Raw genomic sequence first — 18,861 nt, forward strand, 5'->3', positions numbered from 1 at the left:
CCTACCAGCACGAATGTTTTACAATGGCTTCTACATGTCTCCACAGACACCCAGTCACATATTTAAAAAGCAGCAGGCCCACCTTGAGAGGAGGATAAGAACAGTGGCAGCAGGACGAGGGTGGTCCTCTGGAACTGTCAGGAAAGAGCTGTCACTGTCTTCCTTTGGAAACTGTCTCCAGCAGACACACTGTGAATGCTATAATTAACTAGCTCGGGGCGATCTGAAGACAACAAAATTACACCACAATAGACGGTAAACTAATATCATAAAGGGTAATGGGCATGTTCATTATAGTCAACAGGATTTGTGTATAGAATAAGATAGATGGGCCTAATTGCAGTGCATGTGTACATGTGGGTGTGTGAGTTCATCTGTGTGTCAACATCAATTACTGCCCCATTCTCTCACTCTCACTCCTAAGAATGGAGGATCTCTGCTGTCATCTTTCCCTGAGTTGATTCATTTCCATCAGACATGCATGAGGGCTGGATTAGGGCACGCCGCCCACAGCCCCACCTGATCCCACAAACACCTTCATCTGTACATTTCCCACCCTGGGCCCGTCTGGCTGTTAAGCCCTGAGGTGATGCCTGCCGCTCGGGGCAGAGATAATATCTCTATGTGGGCGACTCTCAGATTACATGATTTTGCCCTGGTACACTGCCCCTACAGCCCAAACAATCACAGGTCAGGGGCCCATTATGCCTACAGTGAAAAGTGCAGCCAGGGATCTCTACTTTTCTAACAAGTGAGAGCACAGAGCAGAGAGAGAGAAGATAAAGTTACAGACAAGAACAGGAAAAGAGAATAGAAGAGGTGGAGACAGAGGAAAAAAAGAGAGTGAAAGAGAAAGAAAGAACGAACGAAAGAAAAGGAGACAGAGAGGGCAGTGAAACTCGAGGAGGCTCAGCAGACATGCCGGCAGTCAAACCCCAACTCTCTGAGAGAACGCCAGAGACAGGGAAGACACTTAGTTCCAACACTAACACCAGTAATGGCTCCAAAATGGAGTTCACACGAGCCTGGTGCTACACAGGAGCAGCCAAGAAAACAGTCAGCCTAAATCAGAGACCTGAATGGCAACAGAAATAAACTGAAGCAAATTCCTGCTTCAGTCAAAAGGAACTCCAAAACCGTCTGACACAGGAACTGGACGTGTTCGGGAATGACTGTCTCTAGTCTGTACTGAAGAAACGAAGGAGGAAATAACAAAAAATGTACCGTATGGAATTCAACGACGTAGAGAGGACAAGAAAGGTGCAACCAGGGAAACAGACTGAGAGAATGTAGCAGACAGTCTTTACAGGTTGCCATGTATATTCAGCTCTGCTGAGTATTTAGACAGAGAAGAGAAGGGTGAGGATCTGGATGTAAGATTGAATCTGGATGAACTACAGCAACATCTTGACAATACTAACTCATTTCTTTGATTGTGCATGGACAATAGCATGGCCGTTCTGAGCCAGGAGAGGGTGGGGGAAGGTTCAAGAGAGAGTGAAGAGTTTAGGCTACTCACATGTGGTGTCCTTTCCCTCCTGCTATAAATACCAGAGCATTGCACTCCTGCTCCATTTGTTCCTATAATCCTCCACTTCAGGGTCATTATATCTGAAAAAAAACAAGACAAACAATGTCTGGCTTTTTCCAAAACAGCCTTGTGAATTAATTCCACGCAAGCATGTTGAAAATATGGTCATTGGGAAACTGGAGTGGTTGTCTATTATCTTGTGTAAAATATTACACAGGGACACTCAAAGTCAATCTTAAATTATTAATTGTTTATTGTCAGCGTGCTGGAGAGGTTCCAACCAATTCAATTCACCATAGTATACATGTCAATCAGGGCAGTCCCAGCAGTCTTATATACGGCTATACACAGAGAAGTTATATTTGCATGATTTAGCATAATTAATTAATCATTACGTTTCATTCATGTAACAGACCAATACTGGTTCATAACAAGTGACAGACCAATATCTCACGAAGCTTCTCCTCTCTAAGCTGAGACCTTGAAACTGAGATATATTTAGTTCGTTCTCAAAACAAGGTCTAGGCGTACTGCCAAATTGCAGCTACTGAGAGTGAGGATTTGTACAGTCAGCCACTTACATGAACACAGAAGTTGGTTTATAGAACAGCACATGAATAGAACACAGAAATTAGTTATAAGAAAAGCACAAACAATAAAATTCCTGTTACAATCAAATACATACCATTCAAATGCCCAAGACACAAAGTTGTATGATTTGCTCTGTTTTCTCAATTCCATGCTCCCTCAATCAGCTACATATTAATTTAAAGATTCCTTAGGAGAATGGAGAAGTGGCTGTTGACTGCAGATCCCAGGTTACGCTGTAGTTAGTGAGATGCATGAACTGGTTCTTGATGTTCTTTGTGCCACGGTCATACTTCACTGTGGCAAACCTGTAGGCAGTGTTTTGCTGTAACATACAATTTCCAAAACTAACAACAGATCTCTACACAGAGTGATGATTACTTACAATAAATACAGTAATTCATATGATTGATCTTTGACAGCCTTAGAGGGTCAATTAGTAGAACAGAGATATGTTTCCCCCTATTGTACAGTATTAAAGAGGACTGGACACCACATGTGGAATAATGAGGATTCCTTGGCATACAGTGAGTACCTGAATACCATCAAACATAATGGAATGTCAAAGAAAAAAGTGGTATTTGCAACTCAGCCTGGATTTATTACCCTCAGTTAATAATCAAGCACGTTGTGCGATGAACAGCAGTGTGTGTGTGTGTGTGTGTGTGTGTGTCACTCTGTGCAGCACGTATATCTGTCAAGCCAAGCAGAGATGAGCCATTTAATACATCATCCACCCATCTCTGCACCCAACCCCACTGGAATCCTGACTATCTTAATGAGTCATCCTTAAGAATATGGTAATACAGCTGGCTCCAGGCAAAGATACAGCTAAATTCTATATTGTGCAATGCCTTCATTGATCTAATATGAGAAGAAAATAACTAAACATTGCTCATCTTGCAAATAGCATCGTCGCTGAGACGCGCCATCAATTGTAGTCTGTCACTGCAGATTTATAAATCTGAGACTCATAAGATTATTACAGCAAAATATCATTACAATGTGTAATAAACCTGTCATCTCCTGGTGACCGTTTGACCATTGAGACAATGGAGAGTTTTGTTTGAAAGTGCCACCAAGGCCTCCAGGGTGGAGCAGTGGTTACGGGCGCTGTACAGCAGTGCTAGCTGTGCCATCAGAGACTCTGGGTTCGCGCCCAAGCTCTGTCGTAACCGGCCGCGACCGGGAGGTCCGTGGAGCGACGCACAATTGGCCTAGCGTCGTCCGGGTTAGGGAGGGCTTGGCTGGTAGGGATGTCCTTGTCTCATCGCGCACCAGCGACTCCTGTGGCGGGCTGGGCGCAGTGCGCGCTAACCAAGGTTGCCAGGTGCACGGTGTTTCCCCCGACACATTGGTGCGGTTGGCTTCCGGGTTGGATGCGCACTGTGTTAAGAAGCAGTGAGGATTGGTTGGGTTGTGTATCGGAGGACGCATGACTTTCAACCTTTGTCTCTCCCGAGCCCGTGCGGGAGTTGTAGCGATGAGACAAGATAGTAGCTACTAAAACAATTGGATACCATGAAAAAGGGGTACAATTTTAAATATATATATTTTTTTTTAAAGAAAGTGCCACCAAGTCTTACCACTCATCAGTGGCAGACAGAAATGTTGAGACTGCCCTCTACTGGTCATTGCCTTGTAAGTTCCTGACTACAGTTGCTACAGTACCTTTCTTCACAACTTTCATGAGGACAGAAAGTAATTGCAAAGCCATTATCCGAGATGGACCTCTTGACCCACTATACAATTCTATGACCTGGCAAATACAGATTAGATAGCCCATATAGAACCATTGGCCATTACTTGTAAAAGGAAAGATCCAGTACACAGCTCTCCTGGCCAGGCTCTCCTCATGGAGATAGATAGTGAGTAGATCATACGATGTCATCAGCACATACAACCACACATCAAACTTGAAGTCTGGAAACAATGTATTAAACATAGATCAACATTTCTGCTTTTCTGACTACTGTCTTCAGTGGGCAAAAACCCACCATCAATCAGAAACAAATTATTGATGTAGCGAGACACTAAAATGTTGTCATCCATTGGAATCTAGTTAGGGTTTGAAGGGTGAGGATCAAATATATGTACCTGGTGCATTATATGTGTTATAAAACACATAATGCACCAGGCACAGTATGATCAAGTCAGACACATGACATTGGCCAATCAAAGAGAAACCCCTTCCTGTAGAGCAGTCTATCAGAGCCCTATCAGTGGGTAGGAGTGGGGTCATTTATGAGGCTAAAATGTGTTGCAGGTGTTGAAGCTGAGGAGGGATTGGGGTGGGGGGGTGGAGAGCTGTGAACCTCAGGGCTGGCTATAGTTCAGAGGGGAAAAAAAACAAATGAACATTCTTCTTTCCAAATATCACCCTGACATTCTTTCCACTGTTTCATAAAAATACCTCAAAAGAAAAGTGTTTATTGCTTGTCCAAGTCAGAGAACCTTGTGGAGCTCTTCCAAAGCCAATGCCTTGAAGTGTGTGATTTACTCAACAACGCTTAATGTCTATGACACACAGTTTTATACTTTTTTTCAGCATAACCCCCCCCCCCCACACACACACACACACACACACACGTAACTGGCCATATTGTTTCATTTACAACACAAGTTCGCTCAGGTCATTATCCGCGACTTAAGTTGAGTGTATCTATAACACAGTAACACTTTAACAAAACAGAATTCTTCCTTTGGCATATCCCTTACATTGCTGACCAGGTGGATACCTCGTCCTCAAGAAGATGCTACTGGCTTAATGATCCAAGGGCCCTTGTCCTTGATGAAAGAACCTGAGGGTGAGGCAGAGAGAGGACGGGGATGTGTGGTGTGCTGTGCGAGAGACTAGAGGAGAATCATGGTGGCTTATTGTGTTTACATTTACAGTAAGTAAGTTAGCAGACAAGCAAGACTTACTGAATAACTCCTGGTACTCTGAGGGAAGCACAAAAGGTCTAAGGGACGATGTGGAAGTTTTTAAAGCCGTGAGCCTACTGCATCCGCTGGATGTTTTTATACAGCCGGTCTTTAAGCGTCAGTTCATATGACCTGGAAATGAACAGGGCCATTGACCTTTCAGCTCGAAATGCTTGAGTTCTCCACATCTTGGACGCTGAGAGAAATAAGACCTTGTACAAACACAATGGCAACGAGACTCCTGCATGACAGTTTGATTCATTTCATGTTTTAGAAAGGCACTGGTCCAAACAAAATGTACTTTACTGTGGAAGCCAATAAACACAAGCCCGATTTGAAGGGGTATAAAATGCTAAGCAGTGTGAACCTTTACATCAGGAAGTGTAGCAAGCCAATTGGACATAGTTCTACGTACAGTTGGACACACTGAGGTACCTAGGGAAGTGGTTGACCTTCTGGAAGTCTTGGAGGCTACGTAGGGGGTAAGGCTTGAGGTGATACCACGTCCACATGAGGTTGAAGTCATTACTGTTTAAATGGATCTGAAAATAGGACCTTCCAGTCAAGCTCAGATCTCAATGTTATGTACGTCAGACTACTTAAAGGAACTACTCACAGTAAGACCACACTATATGCAATGGCAGGGGAAATCGGGGGAAAAAAATGGACACCAGTTAAAGGACATCATAACAGGAAAAATATAGCCTTGGTGCAAACATGAAGTTTACACAGTTGATTACCACCACATCACATCTGACAGCTTGATAAGGATGGATCTGAGGCCCAGATCCGATACTCAGCCGCTAATCTGCTGAAATGTAGGCCTCTAACTTCAAATCATCTCAAAGGGAGGCCAGCTCACCAGCTATATTCATCACCATCATATTACTTTATATCTGTTTTGTTTTATTCCTACCCTTCTGTGCTCCTTTGTGAAGAGTCAGGTTTGGCATGGGCCTGCACTTCTATGAGAAAGCCAGATGTTTGCAATAGAGGGTTATTAAACTTTGGCTCTAGGGATGATGTGGCAGACACTAGCCTGCCTTTGATGATGGGTTTAGTGGGAGTCAAGAGGCATTGAAGTGAAATAAAAATTGACTTAATAGTAAGTGCTTGGATGGAGCGATAATGGCGAGTGGGCTCCCTTGTGAAACAGGATTAATGCTACGGTGGGCCAACTTTTTGTCTGTGGGTGCATTCCCATGCTTTGAGATAGGCAGTGTCAGTCAAACATCAGCCCTCTTATCCCCTTACAGCACAATATGTGCAAGTGAATCAGAATGAGACATTCTTTGAACATTTCATATAGTACCTCATGGAATCTATGATTGGTAAGCATGCCACGCACCAGCCGGCTCTCCGTGTGCACAATCTTGAAGGCCAGGTCGTACCGTTGTAAAGACAAAGTAGGAACATAACATTATCATTCAACAGGAATTAAGGAATAGGACAGAATAACAACAGAATTCTAGACTCTCATATATTTTAGAATGTTTCTTATGGACCCCAGTACCTCCAACAGAACAGATGTTTTCATCCTTAGAGACGATGGCTTGAGCAAAGAACACCAGGACTGGGACCTTCCTGCTGAGGCCACTCCAGGCAATGGAAGGATGGTCTCTGATAAAACAGAAACGCATCAATAAACTATTCTTCTTATTCTTACATTGAGAGGCTCATGCAGGGTCAAGCAACACATTGGTAGTTTATTCTATTTTCACTCAATCTCATAGAGCCAAATCCCCAAAATAAGATAAATGGGTGACAAAACAGTCATAAAACTCCCATGAAAATAAGAGAAAAGCCTCTCAGACAGGGCATACAGATGTAGGATCTTAATTTGATCACTCTTTTGTAGCTGAGAATTTTCCTGCACAGCAGGAACACAAACTTGTAGTGTATTCAAGGTTTAAAAAAGGTTATAAAGCTTGTAATTTCCACTTTCAAATATCCGACTTGATTTGCCTAACAAAACATGTATCAACCCCTAAAAAAATATATATATATTCATTAAAATCCACATAATAATTCACATTTCCTGTTGCTGCAGGATTATTTTCCTGCTGCAGCAAATTGGCTCAAATTAAGATCCTACATCTGTACCCTTAACCTAAAGCTGTATAACCTGTCTCGAAATGTTGAGTTTAAAATCCAAAATGATGCTACCCTTAGCTTACCTCAGGGTGTTGGAATGCAATCTGACAAGGTGTTTACTCTACCAGACCAGAGAAAGGTCGGGGCCTCACACAGTCTCATAGGTACTGCAAAATAACATACCTGTCAACTAACAAACACCCTGGTAACATTGAAAATATAGGATAGTACCAGACACAGCCAGCATGTCTGTGGCCATGGTGGAGATAAGATGGCATGCTGATGGAGAAGAACTCTATCAGACGTGACCAAGGATGGGTGTGGTATGTAAATAATACCTGCTCTTGGCTCAGCTATCCAAAAATGTCAGCCAAAACAAAGCTCCCATCTAATATGATATCTAAAGTTCCAGAGTATTAGTCACTCAACACAAGGTCTAGTCCAGTAATACTGGGCTCTTGGAATATGCTTGTTAAAGATCTTGCAAGCTATGGTAATGTTTCTGTAATAAACATATGGATTACAGAGCTTGATATTCCTGTAAATTTGCCAGTGGCACACTGGGCCAATGCCAAGTCCAAAGCTCCATGACGTAATTTCAATAGAGGTGATTTTCTCTTTCATTTGCGGGCTGAGCAAGTAGCCAAACTTTAACTTGGCAATATCATATTTAAAATCAAATGTTATTTGTCACATTCGCTGAATATTACCGTGAAATGCTTAGTTACAAGCCCTTAAACAACAATGCAGTTCAAGAAATAGAGTTAAGAAAATATTTACTAAAGTAAAAAAAAAAATAAAAAAACAATAACGAGGCTATATACAGGGGGTACCGGTCCCGAGTCAATGTAAGGGGGTACAGGTTAGTCATGGTAATTTTACATGTAGGCAGGGGTAAAGTGACTATGCATAGATAATAAACAGCGAGTAGCAGCAGCGTAAATAGTCCGGGTGGCCACTTGATTTTCATGCTCAATTGTTCAGCAGTTTTGTGGCTTGGGGGTAGAAGCTGTTAAGGCGCCTTTTGGTCCTATACTTGGCGCTCCGGTATCACTTGCCATAAGGTAGTGGAGAGAACAGTCTATGACTTGGGTGACTGGAGTGTTTGACAATTTTTTGGGCCTTCCTCTGACACCGCCTAGTATATAGGTATTGGACGGCAGGAAGCTTGGCCCCAGTGATGTACTGGGCCGTATGCAGTACCCTCAGTAGCGTCTTACGGTAAAATGCCGGAGCCGTATGCAGTACCCTCAGTAGCGTCTTACGGTAAAATGCCGGATCTGGGGACCCATGCCAAATCTTTTCAGTCTCCTGAGGGGGGAAAGGTGTTCTCGTCCCCTCTCCACGACTGTCTCGGTGTGTTTGGACCATGATAGTTCATTGGTGATGTGGACACCAAGGAACTTGAAGCTCTCGACCCACTCCACTACAGCCCTGTCAATGTGGCCTGTTAGGCCCGCCTTTTCCTGTAGTCCACGATCAGCTCCTTTGTCTTGCTCACATTGAGGGAGAGGTTGTTGTCCTGGCACCACACTGCCAGGTCTCTGACCTCCTCCCTATAGGCTGTCTCACCGTTGTCGGTGATCAGGACTATCACTGTTGTGTCGTCAGCAAACTTAATGATGGTGTTGTAATCATGTTTGCCCACACAGTCGTGGGTGAACAGGGAGTACAGGAGGGGACTAAGCACGCACACCTGAGGGGCCCCACTGTTGAGGATCAGCATGGCAGATGTGTTGTTGCCTACCCTTACCACGTTGGGGCGGCCCATCAGGAAGTTGGGGCGGCCCATCAGGGACCTTAGCTAAGTTATGAGCTTTGTGGGCACTATGGTGTTGAACGCTGAGCTGTAGTCAATGAACAGCATTCTCACATAGGTGTTCCTTTTATCCAGGTGGGAAAGGGCAGTGTGGAGTGCTATTGCGTTTGCGTCATCTGTGGATCTGTTGGGGTGGTATGCGAATTGGAGTGGGTCTAGGGTTTCCGGGATGATGGTGCTGACATGAGCCATGACCAGTCTTTCAAAGCACTTCATGGCTACCGAGGTGAACACTATATCATTTTAGCTTTTTAGTAAATAAACATTCAATTAAGATTGGTGTGGTACGAATTCATTAGTGGGACCCGGGTCCGTGCAGATTCACGCTCTATACGAATGTATTAGTGGGACCCGGGTCCGAGCAGATTCACGCTCCATACGAATTCATTAGTGGGACCCGGGTCCGCGCAGATTCACGCTCTATACGAATTCATTAGTGGGACCCGGGTCCGCGCAGATTCACGCTCTATACGAATTCATTAGTGGGACCCGGGTCCGCGCAGATTCACGCTCTATACGAATTCATTAGTGCGACCCGGGTCCGCGCAGATTCACGCTCTATACGAATTCATTAGTGGGACCCGGGTCCGTGCAGATTCACGCTCTATACGAATTCATTATTGGGACCCGGGTCCGTGCAGATTCACGCTCTATACGAATTCATTAGTGGGACCCAGGTCCGTGCAGATTCACGCTCTATACGAATTCATTAGTGGGACCCGGGTCCGTGCAGATTCACGCTCTATACGAATTCATTAGTGGGACCCTTGTCCGTGCAGATTCACGCTCTATACGAATTCATTAGTGGGACCCGGGTCCGTGCAGATTCACGCTCTACACGACGTTCAGAACGAGATTGTTCGAGGCAACTGGTTAATTAGCGGCTGTTGTAAAATCGATATTCTGATATTCTTTGAGTTAATTTGGGAAATAGAAACTCAATAAAAACTAGTTTTCCCATGGTGCCCCAGGTTAATGAGTTAATAATTGCTTGATTCAGTTAATCACGTAATTAGAAACTTGTAATCATTCGATGAGCAACAGTCGTCACATTAACTAATACAACGTCACGACAAGTGGCTTCTGTCTGGCCACTCTTCCATAAAGGCCTGATTGGTAGAGTGCTGCAGAGATGGTTGTCCTTCTTGAAGGTTCTCCCATCTCCACAGAGTAACTCTGGAGCTCTGTTAGAGTGACCATCGGGTTCTTGGTCACCTTCCTGACCAAGGCCCTTCTCCTGCAATTGCTCAGTTTGGCCGGGCGGCCAGCTCTAGGAAGAGTCTCAGTGGTTTCAAACTTCTTCCATTTAAGAATAATGGAGGCCACTGTGTTCTTGCGGACCTTCAATACTGCAGGCATTTTTTGGTACCCTTCCCCAGATTGTACCTCAACACAATCTCAGCGCTCTACGGACAATTCCTTCGACCTCGTGGCTTGGTTTCTGACACGCACTGTCAACTGTGGGACCTTATATAGACAGGTGTGTGCCTTTCCAAATCATGTCCAAATCAAATTAATTTACCACAGGTGGACTCCAATCAAGTTGTAGAAACAGCTCAAGGATCATCAATGGAAACAGGGTGCACCTGAGCTTAATTTCGAGTCTCATAGCAAAGGGCCTGTATACTTATGCAAATAAGGTATTTCTGTTTTTATTTTTATAAAATTTGCAAAAATGTCTAAAAACCTGTTTTTGCTTTGTCATTAAAGGGTATTGTGTGTAGAGTGATAAGGAAACATTTTTATTTAATCAATTTAAGAATAAGGCTACAAAACGTGGAAAAGGTGACGGGGTCTGAGTACTGTACTGAGTACTGATGCACTGTATGTTGAGCCCTGGACTGCAATGATACATTTACAGTAGCTGTACTGCTAGACATCATGTGTCACTACAGAGGAGTGAGCTTTAATAAATCTAATTTATTTATAAAGCCCTTTTTACATCAGCCAATGAAACCCAGCCTAAAACCCCAAACAGCAAGCAATGCAGAAGCACATGTCATAGTTATATATCACATGTAATAGTTAGGCTAGTGCCGTGGCAGCATCCTCACCAGTAATAACCCAGTATCTACCTAACATAGGCTCAAGACTCACACGGAGGTCAAACTCATTTCAATATAAAGCATGCAGTGCTTAATAATGTAGGCCTATTGAATGTCACTAAAGACGCTTGAAATCAATAATACATTTTAGTCTGATGACCAGGTCTTCAGACTGTTTTCTTCACAGATTCCATTACAACTACATGCAAGTGATCTAAGGTGCACTGAAAGTGCATTCTAATTTGTTGCCAAAGAGTTTAGTCTTCTAATGACATTTGAATTCAGGAATAGATTAAGACTAGACCGTGAACTTCTTGGCCTAATCTACTGTGGAAGTACTGACTACTGGAGGTGCCAGGCTATTTAAGTGCCAAATTCATCACATTTAAATACACCAAATAAACCAGGCTTAATTTAGATTGCACTGTAAGCTCCAGTGAACTAACTTTACCCACATATTGATGCTTTACACAGTATATTTAGCTATACCTGTTCTTCATTAAGCATAATAAGGCAGTGTTACAGTGTTTATGACGGTTGCATAGAATTACAAATTAGAACTCTTAGAATTTAATAGGATCTCTGCGGTTTCCATTATGATCGAGTTTAAACATTGACATATATGTATTACTCATCCCAGTAACGCTGCTTTCTACAACTAGAAGGACATGTAACCAACCCAATCAGAACCGCCACTTACTCTTGCTCGTCCTCTGAGGAGGACTCGGAATCCTCTTTATCCCAGATCACTGCTGGCATTTCCACCACAGTGAAGAGGGAAGTACCTCCTGATTAAATCTGCTTTGAGTCAGGTATCGATCTGGGGTTATGACTGTGGTCATCTCCAGTTCTCACCGTCTACTGTTGAAATATCAGTCTAGTTAAAACATAGCACATTATTAATACTGAATAATAAATTGTCTGCAATTGAGAGGACCCATATTATATAAATAATGTTCATGCATAAATTATGAGTCTGTCCATATCAGCGCTGCCCAGCAACAAACGTAATCATAGGAGGTCACACCATGCATTGAAAATGAAACATATTTTGCGTGTTGCTATGTTTTTTTATATACACTACCGGTCAACATTTTTAGAACTACTCACTCATTCGAGAGTTTTTCTTTATTGGTACTATTATCTGACCGCAAGGCACTACAGAGGGTAGTGCCTATGGCCCAGTACATCACTGGGGCTAAGCTGCCTGCCATCCAGGACATCTACACCAGGCGGTGTCAGAGGAAGGCCCTAAAAATTGTCAAAGACCCCAGCCACCCCAGTCATAGACTGTTCTCTCTACTGCCGCATGGCAAATGGTAACGGAGTGTCAAGTCTAGGACAAAAAGGCTTCTCAACAGCTTTCACCCCCAAGCCATAAGACTCCTGAACAGGTAATCAAATGGCTACCCAGGCCATTTGCATTGTGTGCCCCCCCCAATCCCCCTTTTACGCTGCTGCTACTCTCTGTTAATCATATATACATAGTCACTTTAACTATACATTCATGTACATACTACCTCAATTGGGCCGAACAACCAGTGCTCCCGCACATTGGCTAACCGGGCTATCTGCATTGAGAAATTACAGTCCATCATTACTTTAAGACATGAAGGTCAGTCAATACGGAACATTTCAGTGCAGTCACAAAAACCATCAAGCGCTATGATGAAACTGGCTCTCATGAGGACCGCCACAGGAATGGAAGACCCAGAGTTACCTCTGCTGCAGAGGATAAGTTCATTAGAGTGACCAGCCTCAGAAATTGCAGCCCAAATAAATGCTTCACAGAGTTCAAGTAACAGACACATCTCAACATCAACTGTTCAGAGGAGACTGAGTGAATCAGGCCTTCATGGTCGAATTGCTATAAAGAAACCACTACAAAAAGGACACCAATAAGAAGAACAGACTTGCTTGGACCAAGAAACACGATGTGGTGTGGAGTCCAAATTGGAGATGTTTGGTTCCAACCGCTGGGTCTTTCTGAGACGCAGTATGGGTGAACGGATCATCTCCGCATGTGTGGTTCCCACAGTAAAGCATGGAGGAGGAGGTGTTATGGTGTGGGGGTGCTTTGCTGGTGACACTGTCAGTGATTTTTTTTTATTCAAGGCACACTTAACCAGCATGGCTACCACAGCACTCTGGTTTGGGATTAGTGTGACTATCACTTGTTTTTCAACAGGACAATGACCCAACACACCTCCAGGCTGTGTAAGGGCTGTTTGACCAAGAAGGAGAGTGATGGAGTGCTGCATCAGATGACCTGGCCTCCACAACCACGCGTGATTGATGAGACCATAGGGCCTCATTTACACCCTACCTGACTAACTAATGCTGTAGAGAAAGAGAGAGATGGGTGAAGTTAAACTAGCCAGGTTAATTGGAAATGGTAGATTTCTAATATTTTGTGGAAGCCAGGCTCAGCAAGGGAAGATTCTGGAAATGGAAAAGCGTAATGGGAAGAAGATTAAGTCATGCACCTGGTGTTTTTGCTAGGTTGACCTGGGGGGGGGGGGGTCATCACTGTGTCACGCTGGATAATGATAGGAGACAAGCGCATACGTAATTTTTTTATTTATTTCTCCACCCAAACAAAAGAGCGAGGTGTAAACCCCTAAACAATACATGGGACAGGACCTGTAAAACATGTGCATAATAACACGTGGCGTGGAAGACGATACAACAGCACAGGTACTCACAAGACCAACAGACATGGTAACAATAACCCACAAGGACAACAGGGAACAGAGGGCACACGTGTGTGTGTGTGTGTGTGTGTGTGTGTGTGTGTGTGTGTGTGTGTGCGTGCGTGTGTGTGTGTGTGCGTGCGTGTGTGTGCGTGTGTGCGTGTGCGTGTGCGTGTGTGTGTGTGTGTGAGTGAGTGAGTGAGTGAGTGAGAGATATAAGGTGTGTTTTGTTTTGAAAATCATTTATAGCGGATGTGAAAGATAGGTTCCTTGTGTTTCCAAAACCGATACATTTTCAACGTTCAGAGCGTCAGACCCTCCCATAACACACACAACTCCCCCGACCCGAAGATGCTGTCATCAATGGGCGCAAAAGCAGTTAGTGTCTATGAATGGGGTACTGTAGAGTCTATTCATCCTTCATCCACAAAACGGCACCTCTGACCATTGGCATTATGGCACCTCTCATTGTGGCGAGTAAGTACTGCAGCTCTATAATCCCATCTGATCAAATAGTGAGCTTGTTTTGTTATAACCAGTAACAACACAGTGTTAGTAAATCATCAAACTACCAGGTACAGAATGTGCATCGCTCAACAACATTTTTCATCTGATATAATTTGCTCAGAGCTTGTGCTGCTGGTGTCTGTTCTGCAGAGGAAACCCCATTCCATCCTCTCACCTCTCCAGGTTTCTCTATCATGGGAATGCTGATTGGGTTCCAGTGTGTTCCAGAGCCTCAGGAGGAGGTGGCTGCACAGCATAAGAAGCAGAACTGATTCCAAGCTACAGAAAACTTTTGTTATACATTGTGCCATTTAGCCCAGCAATAGAGAGAGCTGTGGGACAGTATGTTTCTTCTCTTGAATAATGAGTGGCCTATTTACTATACTGTATGTACACAAAGACAAGTCCAATGGCTTTAAGCTTTTAAGAGGGGGTATACAATAACTGGAATTTATTTTGCAGGTCATTTGTACCTGTCCTACGTGATTTGTACCTGTGCTAGGATATACTAGAGTTTGGCTACAGCTGTTTCACTCTTGCATGGACAATTGAACAGGGATTGTCGATCAATGTTTCAGCATGTACAGTAATGATACATAAATGTACAGTGATGATTTTATGTATGTTAATAATGGTTTGATTAATGTGTGGTAGGGTTGACTGGATTTGGAATTGTTTTATGTAAATGAACAATTTGGTGTGAGTGCCATGTAGTGCCTGAGTGCCTGAATGGATTCTCTCAACATTGGGCCTTTGTCTTGATTTCTAAACTGCTCAGTGATGGTTTCTGTATGTTACTGGATTTTGTGTGTGGTATAACACATCCATTGATAAAATAACAGCCTTTTTTTTAAATGTTTTTTTTTTTACATTTAGTTCACCAGATTACCATGTACAATTGTTCACAACTGACACTTTGTCCAAACAACATCTACAAACATTTTTACAAAACTAGAATTATGTTGTTCATTACTGAGTATGAGAAATAGTAAAAAATGACATCACCATTTGATGTATATAAAATGATCCTTCAAAAAAAAAAGAAAGCTGATGAAACACTGCACTATGGGATTTCATCTTAAATCTCACCATTAACATGAAGTATGGCATGAAAGAGTTCTCAGTAACAAATATACAGACCAAAATAATCATACATACAACATACAGAACTAGCCTACCTTGTGCAAAATGACAAATCCATTGGATTGTCTGTCTCGTCACGCTAATGATTTTGTGCTCACATTGTTATCATTGCGTTTTAGGCTCTAAAACAAATCAATGTAGAGCATTAAATACAATAGTTATTCTAAGAATGTGGTTAAAGCATACTCAGGCACAGTATCAGCCCTATTCACCATTATCAGTAGTACTCACAAGTATCTCTGTGATCCTATTTGGCAGATAGCAATCTCAAAATCATGTTAAACCCCTAGGTGAGTTGGCTTGACTGAACCTCTGAACAGACTGCCATTCAACTGAAACCACTGAGTCTGTAGTCTACCTTTAACTATCATTCCAAAAATACAACAGTTACATTAATACACTTAGCAATGTTAAGTTTGGTTACGGTATAGTATTGGTCAAATGTCAGGAAACAAAAAGCACAATACTGCTCATATCAGGATGCACAGACATCAACATTTACATGATTTAGATTGGAGACAAAGGTAAAGAAAATGAAAAGATGAACCGTTCGTAGCGTACTCTCAAAAAGTGACACTTAAATATGAATTAACAGGTCATTAAACTTGAAATACTTCCGGTTGTGCCTGACAATCAAACTCGTTATCTGTCGAGTAATTTGCTAGAGGGAGAACATGTGAGGTTCCACGTGAGTTCCTCTACGTGGCTTGAGTAGATCTGGGGAGCCAGTTGTGCTAGGCAGTAGAAATAGCAGTCACTGGAACTAAAGCCAGAGCAGGGTGTCCATGCCCCAGCCTACAGTACATTCCTGGGCTCTGACTTCCTCAGTGGAGTCCTCCATGTCATAGTTTCAATTAAGTAGTAATTACATGTTCATCCAAATTCATCACTTGTGCATGTGCTCACCTTCACATTTGTAAAGGGAAAGCAGCATGCTTTTTACTGTGTGTACTGTATCTGTTTGTGTGTACATCCTTTGGTAGTTTTCAAACATGTCAGTGTGTGCTGGGCTGTCTTCTCACACCTGTCCAACTGGAATTCCTCCTTATACCTTGACCTCCTTCAGTGTAGCTGGCGGTGAGATGCCTTCCTGTTTCTGTCGAATCAAAACATTACTATTAGAAATCAGATTTTCCTCATGATGTTCCAATATTATATATTACTACATGTACTATGTTAAAACTTTAAATTGTGTTATTTCTATTGAGGTGGAGCTTACTAACAATGGAACATCTTATTGGGTCTCAATATTTATAAACTAAGCACATTTTATTTAACCCTTATTTTACCAGGTAAGTTGACTGAGAACACATTCTCATTTACAGCAACGACCAGGGGAACAGTTACAGGGGAGGAATGAGCCAATTGGAAGCTGGGGATGGTATGAGGGCCAGATTGGGAATTTATCCAGGACACCGGGATTAACACCCCTACTATTACGATAAGTGCCACAGTGACCACAGAGTTGGAACACATGTTTAACGTCCCATCCAAAAGCGTCACCGGGCAATGTCCCCAATCACTGCACTGGGGGATTGGGATATATTTGTTTTAGACCAGAGGAAAAAGTGCCTCCTACTGGCCTTCCAACACCACTTCCAGTAGCATCTGGCCTACCATCCAGAGACCAACCAGGACCAACCCTGCTTAGCTTCATAGACAAGCCAGCAGTGGGATGCAGGGTGGTATGCTGATGGTGTAAATTAGACAAACAGGCACTTAAGTAACTTGGTTTCACTAGAATGTATTTAGGTTATCAAAACAATATGTGTTTTACAGGTAATGTATACACTTATGATTATCTTTCTCTGGAAAACAGAAAAAGCTGATTGATTCCCCTGACCCTTGTTGTAAGGTACCAAAACATTTTCTCAGGGGTTTATTAGCTAATACTTAAACAGGAAGTTAAAAGCTCTCTGCCACACATACAATCATCACCATTTTGTTTTCCAACCAGCTCATATAGTAGGGCTTTGCTTTGAGAAGGATGATCAACCGAAGGACAAATAGTTCAAAGCACTAATATTACACTCAAGCTGCAAGTGGCATACTTCTACAAAGCTTCAGCATGATCACTTCATTTCCAACAATATTTTACAGAACTTCAGTTCCTCAGTCGCTGCTTAGCTGACAGAAAATGTGTCTTACTGATTATTGTAATTGAAGCACAGTACCCTATCCAGATATTAACTCCCAACCCTGCTTGGAGACTCCTTATGCTTGACCAATCCCTGTCATCTGCTTTGGCAAGTCCCACATGGCATTCTCAATCCAAGTTACTGCTCTTACTGCTCTTTTCACAGAAAGAGCAGGTGTCATGTGTTTCTTTAAGACCTTTCACCCTGCTGAAGTGGGTTACAGGCTACAGCATTTAGAAAAGGTTTAATGTGTAAAGATTGAGTGAATTTAGTGTTTTATGTCTATCTTTCAATTGGAATTCTCAACACATCCCCAATAGGAGTGCTCTTTATGATTGCATTTTGTACTGTACAGCACTTTGCATGTGTGAAATAAGATTCAAAGACTTGATACCTGTACCTTGGCAGGTGTGTGTTTGGGTTTTAGTGAATGTCAGGATTGCTGCTCCTGTGATCTGCTGGGTGTTGTGGCCCCGTAGTCCTGTATCCGAGACGGGGAGTCTGCAGCCTGGAACAACGACTAGGGAATCACGCACAAGAGGGGCAAGAGGGCTCCTCCACCATCCCTATCACCATAATCCCTCTGCCCTTTCCAGACCCTCCCATAACACCTTCTTTTAACTCCAGCAGTCCACCTGCCTCTAGAGAGAGCCTTCTCTTAATGAGGACTCTTCTGAGGATGGAAAGGATATGACATAAAGCTGGAGTGGAATTGTAAAGGATTATGGATTAAACAGTCAAATTGTGCAATATGGTCTTTTTACTCTTCAGACGCTATAAAAAAAAAATTCTAAGCTATATTTTCAACTAATACAATGCTACCTACTGTGACTAACAAGCATTCCATTTTCAACATCGAATTTAAAAAAAATGGAGAGAAAATTCTTGAATTCTCTTGGCACTGTTACTGGAGACAAGGGACATTGCACTGGTTTTAAATATTAAGAGAAGTATTGATGGGATTATTGTAGTATTCCATAAATGAAGTGAGTAAAGCTCCCAACCTGCATTGAGATAAAATAAGTGATAGCGATAGAAAGAATAGTCGCTGAGCAGAGTGCATTTGTTAGGCATGAAAGTCTTGTTAATGATTTAAAGTTGACCTTCAACAGCTGAACATCACTGGCCAATGGTGAGTTGAACCTGAAGTTAATTATGAATCTATTATATGATTAAAGCAAAAAAAAATACAGAATTACATTCTCTTGTGTGAGCAAGCCATTGGTATATGATTTATTTTTTGCTGCCAAGTGAGAGTAATTGAAAAAGTAAAAGTGCTGTATTTTTTACTACAGCCTATTGTACACTCTTATGATGAATATACTCCCGAGTGGCGCAGCGGTCTAAGGCACTGCATCTCAGTGCTAGAGGTGTCACT

General features: G+C 42.7%; 1 protein-coding gene and 1 pseudogene across 2 annotated transcripts in view; both read right to left on the bottom strand.

Annotated features, from left to right (window-relative positions):
• Window positions 1–11,761, bottom strand: part of LOC149972102 (tubulin polyglutamylase TTLL5-like) — a 32,241-nt pseudogene extending 20,480 nt beyond the window's left edge.
• Window positions 11,762–15,035: 3,274 nt separating this feature from the next.
• LOC110505546 (choline/ethanolamine transporter flvcr2a) overlaps window positions 15,036–18,861 on the bottom strand; it is a 35,591-nt gene continuing 31,765 nt past the window's right edge. The window contains exons 10-11 of one of the 2 annotated variants that reach the window (XM_021584840.3): window positions 17,884–17,991; window positions 15,036–16,441 (exon numbers count right to left, since the gene is read on the bottom strand). In XM_021584840.3, the coding sequence (XP_021440515.3) occupies window positions 17,917–17,991 (75 nt within the window). In that variant the 3' untranslated portion in view covers window positions 15,036–16,441; window positions 17,884–17,916. The remainder of the gene's footprint in view (window positions 16,442–17,883; window positions 17,992–18,861) is intronic. The other variant, XM_021584841.3, reaches the window with a different exon arrangement.

Source organism: Oncorhynchus mykiss, chromosome 25 (genome assembly GCF_057628025.1).
Source record: "Oncorhynchus mykiss isolate SJ-2025 chromosome 25, ASM5762802v1, whole genome shotgun sequence".
NCBI classification, from domain to species: Eukaryota; Metazoa; Chordata; class Actinopteri; order Salmoniformes; family Salmonidae; genus Oncorhynchus; species Oncorhynchus mykiss.